The 17,182-nt window shown below is 26.2% G+C and overlaps 2 protein-coding genes across 5 annotated transcripts; both read right to left on the minus strand.

The window, feature by feature from the left end:
* Positions 1-2,680: 2,680 nt before the first annotated feature.
* Positions 2,681-10,773, minus strand: LOC136997131 (uncharacterized). 3 transcript variants are annotated; one of them, XM_067347486.1, is made up of 11 exons: positions 10,518-10,773; positions 10,022-10,268; positions 9,892-9,960; positions 9,714-9,803; positions 7,906-9,478; positions 7,040-7,308; positions 6,587-6,742; positions 6,106-6,355; positions 4,680-4,748; positions 4,501-4,590; positions 2,681-3,332 (listed from the first exon to the last, which is right to left on the minus strand). In XM_067347486.1, the coding sequence occupies exons 5-11, from the start codon at positions 8,197-8,199 to the stop codon at positions 3,297-3,299; spliced, it is 1,164 nt and encodes a 387-aa protein (XP_067203587.1). In that variant the 5' UTR covers positions 8,200-9,478; positions 9,714-9,803; positions 9,892-9,960; positions 10,022-10,268; positions 10,518-10,773; the 3' UTR covers positions 2,681-3,296. The 3 variants fall into 3 exon arrangements, with proteins under 3 accessions (XP_067203587.1, XP_067203585.1, XP_067203586.1); XM_067347484.1 differs by having other exon boundaries at positions 2,681-4,272; positions 9,892-10,268; XM_067347485.1 differs by lacking the exons at positions 9,714-9,803; positions 9,892-9,960; positions 10,022-10,268; positions 10,518-10,773 and having other exon boundaries at positions 2,681-4,272; positions 7,906-9,711.
* Positions 10,774-11,076: 303 nt separating this feature from the next.
* On the minus strand, positions 11,077-16,285 carry LOC136997130 (uncharacterized). 2 transcript variants are annotated; one of them, XM_067347483.1, is made up of 7 exons: positions 15,758-16,283; positions 14,891-15,159; positions 14,404-14,559; positions 13,904-14,153; positions 13,729-13,797; positions 13,549-13,638; positions 11,077-13,314 (listed from the first exon to the last, which is right to left on the minus strand). In XM_067347483.1, the coding sequence occupies exons 1-7, from the start codon at positions 16,052-16,054 to the stop codon at positions 13,246-13,248; spliced, it is 1,200 nt and encodes a 399-aa protein (XP_067203584.1). In that variant the 5' UTR covers positions 16,055-16,283; the 3' UTR covers positions 11,077-13,245. The 2 variants fall into 2 exon arrangements, with proteins under 2 accessions (XP_067203584.1, XP_067203583.1); XM_067347482.1 differs by lacking the exon at positions 11,077-13,314 and having other exon boundaries at positions 13,431-13,638; positions 15,758-16,285.
* Positions 16,286-17,182: the final 897 nt, after the last annotated feature.

Genomic DNA, 17,182 nt, shown 5'->3' on the forward strand with positions numbered 1-17,182 from the left:
CAGTGTTATTTTGAAAATCACTCACCTATTTCAGTTCTCATTTTGCGGAAGAGATGCTTTGCCAATCTTACGAAAACGACTATTCCTAAATCAGTCCAAGGTCTTTTCCAACTGACAATTTCTGCCTGCCCACACAGAACGACAAATCGCATATCACAAACGAGTTCATAAAATACATTGAGAAAGATATTTCCAAGTTCCGACTATAGTTAATCAAAGATCATTTTTGAAAAACTATTCCGATTGTGGAGAAGTTTCTGAATAAAATGTTCAAATGTCACTCATTTATTTTCTTGATGTGATACGCACTTTTCTAGGTCGGATTTCGATTTAGCGGACAAAAAAAATTATAGAAAATTATATTTCGCGTTTATATATATATATCGTTTAACAAAAAAAAATGTCTATTTTTGCAGGCAATTACTTTCAGTTACGACTTCATCCGGAGATACTCTCTTTTACAAAAATAGATATTCAAGATAGTGCACCAGCAAGATGTAGGAATAAATTGTTGTTAGGCAAATATTTATTCCATTTCTCGCTTTTTCAGCGGAACGTCGTATCTTCGGCTCTCGTTTCTGTATAAGCGACACGCGAACGTCGACTTTCTTTGATCAGTCAAGCGATGAATAAAGGAGAAACAGATAGAAAAACTCACTTTCCAAGATGGCGACGATTCTCTGACCTTATTTATTCAGTTCCGACGAGCGTGTGTTTCATTTGTTTCTTCCATTGTCTCACCGCATTCGATAAAAAACATTATGTAAATATCGACTTTTAGTGTGAATATTCGACTGTTTGTGTGTCCATGATATTTAAGAAAACCCCGAATCTAGAATCTAGTCATACAGAATTGATAATAATACGATTTTTTTTAGTAATCATCGATTATCATCGCGTCGTTATTTTGCGCCAGTCGTTGGTGACGGTGTAAAATTAGGATTAATTAATGTTTAAGGATGTATGTGTAAACGTGTGCGAATGATTGTTGCAACATGGACGATTGGCGATCGCGATGTATTATCAAGCGTTTCTGTCGACTATTAATTGCGGTAACGCGTTTGCGATCGAACGTGGCACAATCGAACGGTACTATGCTAATTGCCAATTATCATCGCAGTAGTTAATCGAAAAAAATCATATTTAATATGTATGATGTCGATAAAATGCTCAACAGTGTTAATACCGATAATCTACGACGTGCGTAAGGCTTGATTATGCAGTTCTAACTTTGTAATCTCGTCAGAGACGAGCAATTGTAAAAATAATCTTACGTGCATTATTGAGTTTGTTGCATTGACTACGATAATAATTGACAGACATAATTATGATAATAAAACTGTAAAATTATCTTAAATATTTATGTGATTGATTAAAAACGCGTATAACGATTTGTTTTGTTACTTTTCATTGTTATATCAATTGTTTTATTATTTATATGTAAATCAAATACAAGAATAAAAAGACAATTGCTCATCTCTGCTTTTTATTGATATTTTGTCAGTAAAAACGCACACATTCGTTCTTTCGAGTATTATAATATCTAATGTGGAACAGAATGTCATAATAGTGATAAAGAATTGAATCAGCATCGTAGCGTGTAACACACGCGCGGGCACGCGCCATAAAAGCAATTTCGCGGGGCCATTACATATGTAAAGTTCTTTTCGCAAATAATTAACTCGTGAAGCAGAATTATAATTGCAAAAAGTTTTTTTCAAAAGAAAAAACTGAATCGATGCAATAATGTCATTTCATTAAATCACTTATTCGATTAATAAATTTATCGAATTTATTTCGGATTTTTTTCGAGTTTCTCTCGCGGAGATAATACAACAGTTTCTAGTTCTAATTTATTCAATTAAACGTTTCTGTACTGATTTGTTGCTTGTATCGTGTATCTTGTAACAATAATCCGCTATCTTGCATTCGTAATTGTGTTAAAATAATTTATAACTGCTTGTTTATGCGACACTTTCGAATATTGCAATAGCGTAATATTTTCAAAGAAAGAAAAAAATAAGAAAAATTTGGTATTAGTAATCGACTCTCCTCGCTCAATATAGAAAATTTGTTTATACATGTTTTATTTGTTTTTCTTCTGTGATAATGATTAGAAAAATTATCGCATCTTATAATTCATTATTGTAAATAGTATGTAAATATATACGTTTAATATATATTTCGTGATAATTATCGAAATGACTAGCTAAGCAATAATTATTTCAAAAAATATCCTGTTTTAATAATCTATTTATTAATTTTAAAACGCGTATTAACAATCAAATAGTGTATTGAATGTAAAATATATAAGCTACGGAGAAATAATGTAAAATAATTATTTCACTTAGTTCTAATCATTTTTTTATTATATCGCAACATAACATTGACTAAGAATGTATATTCTTAGGTCTTTCCTTTGATTTTTTAAATCATCCGCTTCCTGCTCTTTTTTTGTTAAAAATAACATCGCAGAAAAAAAGTGATTGCTAAATAATAAAATAAATGCGCATCTGTTAGCTGAAAGACAATTTTTCAGATGAAAAGAAAGATAAGTTAAATTGATAATTTATTTGTAAAAAGATATGTGTTAACATCTGTTTTAATAAGGACATATCAATGCCATGTTGCGAAAAAATGTGCACAAAAACATTTTGTATAAAATAAATGGTGATTTCTCATTTGTGTCCAAAAATCTACGTTACTGAAAAAGTTTGAGTAATGTCCAATATGTCGCAAATTAATTAAAAATTATTTGTTACTTAAAAATATGAATTAAAAAATTATAAATAAATATAGAAATTCCTTTAGTCCTATAGTCTAGGATAATAAATATAAAAAATGTTGAGAAGAATCATTTTGCGTCATAAATATATGTTTCGTGTGAAACACGATTATATACCCATTAATAGACTTTCAATTATTAATAACATGTAAAATTCAATAAATCGATTACTTCAATATGCATAAAAGCAATTAAAATTATAAATACCTGTCATCGTTGCTGTGCGATCGGCAGAAAAAGCATAGTTGATAATAGCAACGGCATCTGCTGTGAGAAACAGTTTTCTCGCCGCTCTTGTCGATCAGTAATGTGTATAAGAATTGTTGAGTTTTTTTTCAGGAATATGAATATCAATATGATATAAGATTCTGAAACATAAACATTAATAAAATATACACTTTAACATTCTAAGCCATTTTTAAAATTTTAGGTTAGGTGGATTATAACATGCACCTTCATGCAGCTAAATCGTGCAATCCTTTGGCCATTCTTCTTTCGCAAATTCTTTTGGTTATGGAATTAGCCATGTCGTAATTAATTCCTTTAGCTATAATAAAACATAGAGTTAATAACAGAACTTGATATGGCATACTCACATAATTATCAAAAGTATTTTTAAAAACAATTATTTACAAATAAATACGTAAACAACAAATAGCTGATTAAATATACCATCGCTTAAAAAGATATATAAAATACAAAATATCATAATCGAATGCATATCTACACCCATACAGCACAAAACATTGCAGCAACATTGCGGCAATATTGCAATGTTCTTGCAATGTTCTTGCAATGTTGCTAGAATGCAATATTGCCGCAATGTTGCTGCAATATTCTGTGCTGTATGGGCATGGACTTGATCTACTTTTCCTCTGAATTTCCTTTCCTATACTTTATATTTCTTCAAGTGATTCCAACATAGGCTGAAGTCGACCAATGCATTGCGACGCCACAGGCTTTGTGTTCTATGAAGACCAATGTTTCACTCCTCACTGTATCACTTATTGTTAGCTTAAGATATACTGCCATTTATAGACTATTAAAATTCATATTTTTCTTGCTACATGCGATGAATAAAATGTACATTTTAACATTCTAGACCATTTCTCTGTTTAAAATATGAAATTTCGATGCATTGTAATGAAGAAATTGTAAATGTTAAATTACAAGGCCTACTAGCTTTTATACTACAAAACTTCAATGTCTAATATCAAATAAACTATGCATTTTATTATAACATTTATTTAAAAATTATGTTTAAAATTATTTAAACATGATCAGTTTATTAAAGGAAAATAAAATAATGTAGCATAATGAAATTGTTGCAAACTTATATTTATACATATTTAACTAATACATTGGCAAAATGACGTTTGATTAATACAATTGCAAAAAATTATTTTGATGCAGCAATTTTAAACTTTAAAAAATTGCATATTCAACTGTACCATAATAATCACAAATGTTACAATTGTTGTTAAAAACTGTAAAAAAAATTGTATTTATTAAAATTTACAAAAATAAAAACAGTGTTTTATTGGGATATATTGTAAACCAAAATAGAATATATGATATACTACGTGATGTGATAAAAATAGTAATTATAACTTTATAATAAAATAATTTTAGCATAATTTTTGGTTGTTTAATTAATTATAATATAAAACAAAATGTAAACATAAAACTGTCAGAAATATAAAAGAAATATAAACCTTTTGAAGAAACTTATCCCCAAGATAAAAAAGACCCAATCCAGTAAACTTCAAGGGGTGTTGCGTTACATGCAAAACAAAAAAATCCATCTATAGGAATACAATATATTATTATACAATTTTAATCAACAAGTTTTAATATTTTTCAAAGTAATTTTAGCCGTCTAAATTATTCTTACATCCTTCCAGATATCAGCATATGGAAGAGCATTTGTCAATTGATGAATTATTTTGTTAATATTGTTAGCCTAAAATTTAGTATTTCAAAAATTTCGTAATTTTTTACGTATATATTGGACAGGGGTTCAACTGCCTACATTCCCATTTGCCAACAGCTTCGTTTGCCCACAACATTTTGCCGACAGCTTCAATTGCCGACATTCCCGATTGCCTACAGAGCAATTGCCTACAAGCATTATTGCGCACATTTGAAAATTAAAAATACAAACGTATGTTTGCACACAAGACATTATTGCACACATACAGACTGCACACATGACATCATTGCGCACATACACATTGCACACATAATATTATTGCGCACATACACATTGCACACATAATATTATTGCGCACATTTGAAAATTAAAAATACAAACGTACACCAGGTCACACAAATGCCTTGACATATGAAGTTGCACGGGTGTCAAGGCATATCGAGTCGGCGTGTTCCGACTCTACATATTTTTACATCATGACTATGGTTATGAACACAGCAGCAAAGCTGTTTTGACTGTTTCAAAGCAACTGGAGCAATTGACAAATAAAGGTTAATATTTATAATATCAATCAATTGCTCCAGTTGCTTTGAAATAGCCAAAACAGCATTGCCGTTATGTTCATAACCAGTCATGATGTAAAAATATGTAGAGTCGGAACACGCCGACTCGATATGCCTTGACACCCGTGCAACTTCATATGTTAAGGCATTTGTGTGACCTGGTGTACGTTTGCAAACAAGACATTATTGCACACATACACATTGCGCACATGACATTATTGCGCTTTGTGTGGAAACTCGTAAACCCATGTTGAACCTCGCTTTGTTTAAAATTTCACGCGTAGGCGGCGGAGGACTTCGCTCCTACGGGGCGAAGCCTCTCCCCCACGTAAAACAAATAACAAATCCTACTCAGGTTATACCTAACAAGGTAAACCTAACAAGGTTAACCAAGGTTCACAAACAAAGTTGTAAACCCATGTTGAACCTCGTTTTGCATGGAAAAATATGCGCAATAATATTATGTGTGCAATGTGTATGTGTGTAATAATGTCATGTGTGCAATGTGTATGTGTGCAATAATGTCTTGTGTGAAACGTACGTTTGTATTTTTAATTTTTAAGTGTAGGCAATAATATTATGTGTGCAATGTGCATGTGCGCAATAATGTCATGTGTGCAATGTGTATGTGCGCAATAATGTCATGTGTGCAATGTGTATGTGTGCAATAATGTCTTGTGTGCAAACATAGGCAATCGCTTTGTAGGCAATCGGGAATGTCGACAATTGAAGCTGTCGGCAAAATGTTGTGGGCAAACGAAGCTGTTGGCAAATGGGAATGTAGGCAGTTGAGACCCTCCCTATATATTGTATGTTTTGACTACCTTATTCTTAACACTTTCACAAATATGATTTAAAGCATACAGCCTGATTAAACCTGTAAAAAACCAAAAACCAAGGCCAATAAAACCTTTCAGTGATCTTTCATCTTTATGTTTCTGTTCCAATATACAACAGAAATAATAACAATGTGATGTTAAGTATGTAAAACATGACACCATTTTAAAAGTTATTTGTATTCCAAATATCTCATTTAATTCACGAGCAATACGACATAATTCTAAATGAAGATGCCTGAAAAAAAGAACACGTTTTGTTATAAAAAACTATCTAAACTATAAGAATTAAAAATATATAATATTTTATTGTTATAATTATAATCAGTATTTTTAGAAAATGTTATTAAAAATATTAGTAATTTATCAATATAAAATATCATGTATTTATATAAAATATTATTAAATATTTTTATATAATTATTAAATTAATATAAAACCGATGACTATCCAATACGTGTGCATTTACATTGAGGTCCACAATGTTCGCTTGTAATTATATCTGTGCAAGGAAAATCCATGAATAATAACAGGTTTCTTCCACATGTAGTTTAGTCTATGCTCTCCTTTTAATGATAAGCAACGCATATGTTCGTTTATTTTGTCAAATTTGGTGCCAATATACCTATGTAAAAATTCTCTTATAAATTGCATAATACAAATTCAACTTAAAAAATTCATTTAAACAATAATTTTTTTATATCATAAAATTTAAGAAAAATTTTTTCATAAAAAAATGTTAAAATTGTTACTATAGTAATAATTGCAATTTATCAATCACAAAAAAAATTACAAAAATTATATCAAATATATAACTAAAAATACATACAAATATATGATTTTAAGTAGATTTATATTAGCAAAATAAATAATACAGTAAAAAATAATTACGGTAGAATAAATAAATACAGTACAAACATACCATAACAAGAAGATAAATATTAAGTCTGTGAATTCATTAATATGAACAGGATGATTGATCACGTAAAGTAAAAAAACTCTCCAAAAAATTTGATTAAAAAATTCGAAGCAACATATTGCACTGTAAATATTTATGATAAGAGTATGCACAATCCATCCAATTATCATTCTTTTCGAAAACGTATGCAACTTTCGATACGTCTTTGGATTGCCTAGTTTTTCTAAAGTATCATCCACTGCGGCGAGTTTCTTCATATATATTTGAAACTTCTAGAATCATATTAAACTACAATTAAGTTACTGCCGTATTTTGTACGACACCCCAAAGTATTTGACGTCAAGTAAAGATTTTCCTATATGCTAAAAAATTAAAGATTATATAAAAACTATGTAACTTTGATTAATTAAGACTTAATTTTTCTTACAAACTTACACTAAGTATTTAAAATCATTATTTAATATAGTTGTAAAAATTACAATATATTATAGTAGTAATAACGGTAAATAGAAACATAGTAATAACCCAGGCTTATAATGCATCTATACTTAGCTGTGCTTTTACATAATTATATATATATATGTGTATATATATATGACACAACTATTAACATCCAAATTATAAAAAATTAAAGAATATGTCTTATTTTGTAAAAAAGCTTGATAATAATTTAAAAACAGATATAATTTAATGTAATAAAAAATAAAACATTTGATCACACATTAAGTAGCTGATTTAATATACAATATGTCTAAAAGTTATAATTATTATAATAATATTAAATATATATAAAATATGAATATAATATATATGTTTGGCATACATTTTATAAACAGAGAAATTATAGAAAAGTATAATATTGGACGTACCTTTTGATGATAAACAATTAAAATTGTAGATGCAATTGCAGTAAAATACTGAAACGGCATAATAGCCCCAACAGTGAAGTTCCGAACAAAGATGACTTTTTGTGACATAATGACAAACGTATAAAAAAAGACATAGCCAAAAACAAACCAAATTGTCAAAAGATATAGAATACTTAATGCAATCCACCTATGAAATTTTGATTTACTTGGCTGTTTTATGGGATAAATGCCAAAACCCATAATAAAACACATAAAAAAAAGTGGATGCAGACCTTGTTGGATAGTAGTTGACATGATTATCACTATCGCAAACGAACACTGAAGGTCTGTATAAATTTATTTCCTGAGCGTATTGCCCCATTTTCCTCACGTAATTGCGACCAATCATAATAATAGTGCATTTTCTTAAACGTAAAAACAATTTATCGTCGCACTAATGCATATCAAATGAACTCTTTCTAATAAACTAAATGATAATTCACAAATAAATTATGCATAATTCAAACCTTTAAAGTGATATTACTAATCAGCCTTCGCGTATTTTATAATGGTGTTTTTTTTTCGATATTGTTATATGTATAATATAGGCTTTCGTGCGTTTTGTGTATGCAAATTATTATAAATTTAACAAATAATTAAGTTATATAAAAAGTCATTTTGATGAAAAAAAGGAATGTTTATGTTTATTGTCATTCTATAAAAAAATTTTATTTTTTAATTACATATTTTACAATTGTTGTGTAATACCAATTACTTACATATATGTTTTTATATTTTTACATTTAATTGTTAATACATATGTTGAAAGATTTAAATGTATTAAATTTTTTTATATTATTATGTGACTTATAAAACCATTAAAATTTTCCCAAAATTTTATTTTGACTTAATTATAGTTAATATAACATAACATTGACTAAGAATGAAATGCGTTTTTAACTTTTTTTTTATTTTTTTATATTGTTCACTTCCTGCTTTCTTTTTGTTAAAAATAATTGCGAAAAAAAATAATTGCTAATTAATAAAATAAAGGCGCAAAATCCCAAAACAAAAATGTACATATTAACATTAAATTTTTAATTAATTACATTTTATTCATTTACATTCTTTATAATTTTCTATCGTACCATTTGATAGGCCTTGCCTTTTAGAATTTATATTTTTTCTACTGCATGCGAGTAAAATGTACATTTTAACATACTCGATTTTATTCTTATGATTAAAATACATACAAGATTTCAATGTTTTATAATAAAGAAAATGTATATTTTAATATAAAATGTATTTGGACATAATTACGTTCAAAATAATCAAAACATGATCAGTTTATTAGAGAAAAATAAAATAATATAGCTTAATAAAATTATTGCAACCATATATTTCTACATATTTAACAGAATACATTAGCAAAATATTGTTTAATTGATACAAATGCAAAAAATTATTTTGACGCTGCGGTTTAAACTAAAGTTAATAGTTTTATTAATTCTATTTTTGAGAGCTAAGCTTAAGACAAAAACTGCGTATTCATTTGTACCATAATAATCACAAATGTTACAATTGTTGTTAAAAACTGTAAAAGAAACGTATTTATTAAAATTTACTAAAATTAAAGACAATGTTTTATTGGGATATATTGTAAACCAAAATAGAATATATAATATACTACGTGATGTATGATAAAAAACACAGTAAATGCAGCTTTATAATAAAAATAACTTTAACATAATTTTTGGTTTTCCAATTAATTATAATATAAAACAAAATGAAAACGTAAAACTGTCAAAAATATGAAAGGAAATATAAACCTTTTGAAGAAATTTATCCCCAAGATAGAAGAGACCCAATCCAGTAAACTTCAGGGGATGTTGCGTTACGTGCAAAACAAAGAAATCAATCTATAAGGAAACAATATATAATTTTACAATGTTAACCAACAAATTGTAACAGTTTTTAAAAAATTTTAGCTGTCCAAATCTTTCTTACCTCCTTCCAAATATCGGCATATCGAAGAGTATTTGTCAATTGATGAATTATTTTGTCAATATTGTTAGCCTAAAATTTTGCATTTTATCTTGAAATTTAGTAACTTTTATATATTGTATGTTTTTCTTACCTTATTCTTAACGGTTTCACAAATATGATTTACGGCATAGAGCCTGATAAAACATATAAGAAACATAAAAGCAAGGTTAATTAAAATTTCTGCTCTTTCATCTTTATGTTTCAGCTCCAACATACGATAGAAATAATAACAATGTGATGTTAAGAATGTAAAATATGACACCATTTCAAAAGTAATTTGTATTTCAAATATCATATTTAATTCACGAGCAATACGACATAATTCTAAATGAATATGCCTAAAAAAAAACAAGTTTTGTTATAAAAAAATATGTAAATTATAAGAATTAAAAATGTATAATTTTCTATTATTATAATTATAATCGGTATTGTTAAAAAATATTATAAAATATTATTATTTTATTAATATAAAATATCATGTATCTATATAATTAAATGTATCTATATTATTAAATATTTTTATAAAATATATTATTATTAAATTAATATAAAACCAATGATCTATTTAAAGATATGTGTGCATTTACATTGAGGTCCACAATGTCCACTTGTAATTATATCTATGCAAGAAATATTTATGAATAATAACAGGTTTCTTCCACATATAGTTAAGTCTATGCTCCTCTTTTAACGATAAACAACGCATATGGTCGTTTATTTTGTCAAATTTGGTGCCAATATACCTATGTAAAGATTCTCTTATAAATTGCATAATAGAAATCAAACTTTAAAAATTAATTTAATCAATAATTTTTCTTATATCATAAAATTTAAGAAAAACTTTTTTATAAACAGACACTAAAATAGTTACTACAGTAATAACTGCAATTTATCAGTCAAAGAAATAATTATAAAATTTACATTTATCAAATCTATAAATAAAAATAGATACAAATATGTGAATTTAGGTAGACACGCGTTAATTAGCAGAATAAATAAATATAGTACAAACCACAACAAGAAGATAAATATTAAGTCTACGAATTCATTAATATGAAGAGGATAATGTCTTGTGTTAAGTAAAAGAAATCTCCAAAAAATTTGTTTGAAAAATTTGTAGAAATATATTGTACGGTAAATATTTATGATAAGAGTATACACAATCCATCCAATTATTATTCTTTTTGATAACATATGCAACTTTTGATATGTCTTTGGATTGCCTAATTTTTCTAAAGTATCATCCACTGCGGCGAGTTTCTTCATATATATTTGAAACTTCTAGAACCATAATAAGCTACAATTAGGTTATTACTGTATTTTTTACGACACCCCAAAGTATTTGATATCAAGTAAAGAATTTCCTATATACTAAAAAAATAAAGTTTATATAAAAATTATGTAACTTTGATTAATTAAAACTAAATTTTTCTTACAATAATTATTTAAAATCATTATTTAATATAGTTGTAAAAATTACAATATAGTAGTGATAACGGTCACTAGAAACACAGTAATAATCCAAGCGTAAAACGCATCTATACTTACAATTAGCTGTGCTTTTACATATATATATATATGACACAACTACATCTAAATTATAAAAAGCTTAAAAAATATTTTTATTTTGTAAAAAAGTTTAATAATTATTTAAAAAACAGATGTAAATTGATGTAATGAAAAATAAAACGTTCATCCATTAAGTAGTTAATTTGATATGCAATATGTCTACAAGTTACGATTATTTTAATAATATTAATTATATATAAAATAAAAATATAATATACATATATGTTTAGCATACATTTTATAAACAAAGAAATTACAGAGAAGTATAACATTGGACGTACCTTGTGATGATAAAAAATTAAAATTGTAGACGCAATTGCAGTAAAATACTGAAGTGCCATAGTAGTTTTAACAGTGATGTTTTGAGCAAAGATGATATTTTGTGACAAAAGGATGAACGTATAAAAAGAAACATAGCCATAAACAAACCAAACTGTCAAAAGATATAGAATACTTAATGCAATCCACCTATGAAATCTTGATTTGCTTGGCTGTTTTATGGGATAAATGCCAAAACCCATAATAAAACACATAAAAAAAAAAGGACGCAGACCTTGTTGGATAGTAGTCGACATGATTATAACTATCGCAAACGAACACTAAAGGTCTGTATAAATATATTTCTTGAGCGTATTGCCCCATTTTCCTCACGTAACTGCGACCAATCGTAATAATAGTGCATTTTCTTAAACGTAATAATAATTTATCGTCGCACTAATGCATATCAAAATGATCAACTCTTTCTAATAAACTAGATAATTCACCAATGAATTATGCATATTTTAAACCTTTAAAGTGATATTACTAATCAGCCTTCGCGTATTTTATAATGGTGTTTTTTTTCGATATTGTTATATGTATAATATAGGCTTTCGTGCGTTTTGTGTATGCATTTTATTATAAATTTAGCAAATAATTAAGTTATATAAAAAGTCATTTTGGTGAAAAAAAGGAATGCTTATGTTTATTGTCATTCTATAAAAAAATTTTAGTTTTTAATTACATATATTTTACAATTGTTGTGTAATACCAATTATTTACATATATGTTTTCATATTTTTACATTTAATTGTTAATACATATTTTGAAAGAATTAAATGTATTAATTTTTTTTATATTATTATGTGACGTATAAAACCTTTAAAATTTTCCAAAATTTGATTTTGACACTTAATTATAGTTAATATAACATAATATTGACTAAGAATGAATTGCGTTCTTAACTTTCCTTTGATTTTTTTATATTGTTCACTTCCCGCTTTCTTTTTGTTAAAAATAATTGTGGAACAAAAGTGATTGCTAATTAATAAAATAAAGGCGCAAAATCCCAAAACAAAAATCTACATATTAACATTAAATTTTTAATTAATTACACTTTATTCATTTACATTCTTTATAATTTTCTATCGTAACATTTGATAGATCTGGCCTTTTAGAATTTATATTTTTTTTACTGCATGCGAGTAAAATGTACATTTTAACATACCCGATTTGATTCCTTTGATTAAAATACATACAAGATTTCAATGTTTTATAAAGAAAATGTACATTTTAATATAAAATGTATTTGAACATAAGTACGTTTAAAATAATAAAAAAATGATCAGTTTATTAGAGGAAAATAATATAATGTAGGATAATGAAATTGTTGCAAACTTATATTTCTACATATTTAACTAATACATTAGCAGAATGACGTTTAATTGATACAATAGCAAAAAATGATTTTAATGCAGCAATTTTAAACTATAGTTTTAAAAACAGCATATTCAACTGTACCATAATAATCACAAATGTTACAATTGTTGTTAAAAACTGTAAAAAAAAACGTATTTATTAAAACTTACAAAAATAAAAACAGTATTTTATTTAAATATATTGTAAATCAAAATAGAATATATGATATACCACGTGATGTGTGATAAAAAATACAGTAATTATAGCTTTATAATAAAAATAATTTTAGCATAATTTTTGGTTTTTAATCAATTGTAATATAAAACAAAATGTAAACATAAAACTGTCAGAAATATAAAAGCAAATATAAACCTTTTGAAAAAACTCATTTCCAAGATAGAAGAGACCCAATCCAGTAAACTTCAAGGGATATTGCGTTATGTGCAAAACAAAGAAATCAATCTGTAGAAATACAATATATAATTATACAAATTTAATTAACATATCTAAACATTTTTTAAAAGTAATTTTAGCTGTCTGAATTTTTCTTACATCCTTCCAGATATCAGCATATCGAAAAGCATTTGTCAATTGATGAATTATTTTGTCAATATTGTTAGCCTAAAACTTAGTATCTCAAAATTTCGTAATTTTATATATATATATATATATATATATATATATATATATATATATATTTATGTATATATTGTATTATTTTTCCTACCTTATGCTTAACGCTTTCACAAATATAATTTAAAGCATACAGCCTGATTAAACTTGCAAAAAACCAAAAACCAATGCCAATTAAAATGTGTAATGACCTTTCATCTTTATGTTTCTGCTCCAATATACGACACAAATAATAACAATGTGATGTTAAGAATGTAAAATGTGACACCATTTCAAAAGTTATTTGTATTCCAAATATCACATTTAATTCACGAGCAATACGACATAATTCTAAATGAAGATGCCTAAAAAAAAAAACACGTTTAGTTATAAAAAACTGTATGTAACTGTATATAAATTATAAGAATTAAAAATATATAATATTTATTATTATAATTATAATCAGTATTTTTAGAAAATGTTACAAAATATAATTATTTATTAATATAAAATATTATGTATTTATATAAAATATTATTAAACATTCCTATAAAATATATTATTATTAAATTAATATAAAATCGATGATCTATCCAATGATATGTGTACATTTACATTGAGGTCCACAATGTCCACTTGTAATTATATCTATGCAAGAAATATCCATAAGAAATAACAGGTTTCTTCCTTATATAGTTCAGTCTATGCTCTTCTTTTAACGATAAGCAACGCATATGGTCGTTTATTTTGTCAAATTTGGTGCCAATATACCTATGTAAAGATTCTCTTATGTATTGCAATACAAATCAATCTTTAGAAATTACTTTAAACAATAATTTTTTTATATCATAAAACTTAAGGAAAATTTTTTCATAAAAAAATATTAAAATTACTATAGTAATAACTGCAATTTATCAATTACAGTTATTACTATAGTAATAACTGCAATTTAACAATTACAGAAAAAAATTACAAAAAATATATCAAATATATAATTAAAAATACATACAAATATATGATTTTAAGTAGATCTATGTTAGCAAAATAAATAATACAGTAAAAAATTAATACGGTAGAATAAATAAATACAGTACAAACATACCATAACAAGAAGATAAATATTAAGTCTGTGAATTCATTCATATGACAAGGATGATTGATCACGTTAAATAAAAGAAGTCTCCAAGAAATTTGATTGAAAAATTTGAAGCAACATATTGTACTGTAAATATTTATAATAAGAGTATGCACAATCCATCCAATTATTATTCTTCTTGTTAACATATGCAACTTTTGATATGTCTTTGGATTGCCTAGTTTTTCTAAAGTATCATCCACTGCGGCAAGTTTCTTCATATATATTTGAAACTTCTAGAACCATATTAAGCTACAATTAAATTATTACCGTATTTTTTACGACAGTCCAAAGTATTTGATTTCAAGTAAAGACTTTCCTATATGCTAAAAAAATGAAGTTTATGTAAAAACTATATACCGTTTTGATTAATTAAGACTAAATTTTTCTTACAAACTTACAGTAAGTATTTAAAATCATTATTTAATATAGTTGTAAAAATTGCAATATAGTAGTGATATCGATCACTAGAAACACAGTAATAATCCAGGCATAAAACGCATCTATACTTACAATTAGCTGTGCTTTTACATAATTATACATATATATATATATATATATATATATGACATAACTACATATAAATTATAAAAAGCTTAAAGAATATTTCTCATTTTGTAAAGGAGTTTAATAATTATTTAAAGAACAGTAGATTAATGTAATAAAAAATAAAACGTTCAATCGCAAAATAAGTAGTTGATTTAATAAACAATATGTCTAAAAGATACGACTATTTTAATAATATTTGGTATACATAAAATATGAATATAATATATATGTGTAGCATATATTTATAAACAGAGAAATTACACAAAAGTATAACATTGGACGTACCTTTTGATGATAAAAAATTAAAATCGTAGACGCAATTGCAGTAAAATACTGAATCGCCATAATGACCATATTAGTAATGTTCCAAAAAATGATGACTTTTAATGACAAATTGGTGAATGTATAAAAAAAGACATAGCCAAAAACAAACCAAATTGTCAATAGATATAGAATACTTAAATATGCAATCCACCTATGAAATCTTAATTTGCTTAGCTGTTTTATGGGATAAATGCCAAAACCCATAATAAAACACATAAGAAAAAGAGGACGCAGACCTTGTTGGATAGTAGTCGACATGATTCTCACTATTGCAAACGAACACTAAAGGTCTGTATAAATTTATTTCCTGAGCGTATTGCCGCTTTACCCTCACATAATGACGTCGAATCATAATAATAGTGCATTTTCTTAAGCGTAATAACAATTTATCATCGCACTAATGCATATTAAATTAATCAACTTTTTGTAATAAACTAAATGATAATTCACCAATAAATTATGCATATTTTGAACTTCTAAAGTAATATTACTAATCAGCCTTCGCGTATTTTATAATAGTGTTTTTCTTTTGATATTGTTATATATATAATATAGGCTTACGTGCGTCACAATATTGTGTATGCAAATTATTATAAGTTTAGCAAATAATTAATTATACAAAAAGTTATTTTGATGAAAAAAATAAATGCTTATGTTTGTTGTCATTCTACAAAGAAATTTTAACTTTTAATTAAATATATTTTACAATTGTTATGTAAAAATAATTCATTATATGTTTTCACATTTAATTGTTTATTCATATTTTAAGAGTATTGAATGTATTAATTTTATTTATATTATTATGTAAATTTTAAAAAATTTTTAAAATTTTCTAAAATTTGATTTGGACACATAATTATAATTAATATAACATAAGATTGACAAAAAATGAATTACGTTCTTAGCTTTCTTTTAATTTTTCTATATCATTTACTTCCTGCTTCCTTTTTGTTAAAAATAATCGCAGAAAAAAAGTAATTGCTAATTAATAAAATAAAAGCGCCAAATACCCAAAACAAAATTGTACCCAAGTAACACAGTCTGGCTATATTTGCTGCGACAGCAAAAATGTAGTTAGTACAGCTGGTTGAAGTTTGGAACGTCCCTGAAACGATTTTAAAAAAATAATTTGTCCTTTTGCATGGAGGAAGTTTTGAGACCCACAAACAAAGTACAAAAGAGACCGATCCGATACATGCGTCGAAAGACACCCTTATACCCGAAAAACCATCCCCAAAATCACTTAAATTATTCTCTTCAAGCTAAAAATTATTTATCGCTCTTTTCCTTCCGCAGGGAGGAAGTTTCAAGGCTCTCACACGACATACAAAAGAAACCAATTTGATACATGCGTCGGAAGACACCCTTACACTCGAAAAACCAACC

Source organism: Linepithema humile, chromosome 1 (assembly GCF_040581485.1).
Source record: "Linepithema humile isolate Giens D197 chromosome 1, Lhum_UNIL_v1.0, whole genome shotgun sequence".
NCBI lineage: Eukaryota > Metazoa > Arthropoda > Insecta > Hymenoptera > Formicidae > Linepithema > Linepithema humile.

Excerpts from the sequence above, each read along its gene's own strand:
- LOC136997130 (XM_067347482.1), bottom strand. The coding sequence starts at position 16,054 with ATGTCGACTACTATCCAACAAGGTCTGCGTCCTCTTTTTCTTATGTGT. Across the intron at positions 13,798-13,903 it reads GTGAAAGCGTTAAGCATAAG|GCTAACAATATTGACAAAAT; the intron begins GTAGGAAAAATA and ends ACTAAGTTTTAG. Across the intron at positions 13,639-13,728 it reads ATGCTGATATCTGGAAGGAT|ATTGATTTCTTTGTTTTGCA; the intron begins GTAAGAAAAATT and ends GTATTTCTACAG.
- LOC136997131 (XM_067347484.1), bottom strand. The coding sequence starts at position 8,199 with ATGTCAACTACTATCCAACAAGGTCTGCATCCACTTTTTTTTATGTGT. Across the intron at positions 6,743-7,039 it reads ATATTTATCTTCTTGTTATG|GTATATTGGCACCAAATTTG; the intron begins GTATGTTTGTAC and ends ATTTTTACATAG. Across the intron at positions 6,356-6,586 it reads CGAACATTGTGGACCTCAAT|GCATCTTCATTTAGAATTAT; the intron begins GTAAATGCACAC and ends TCTTTTTTTCAG.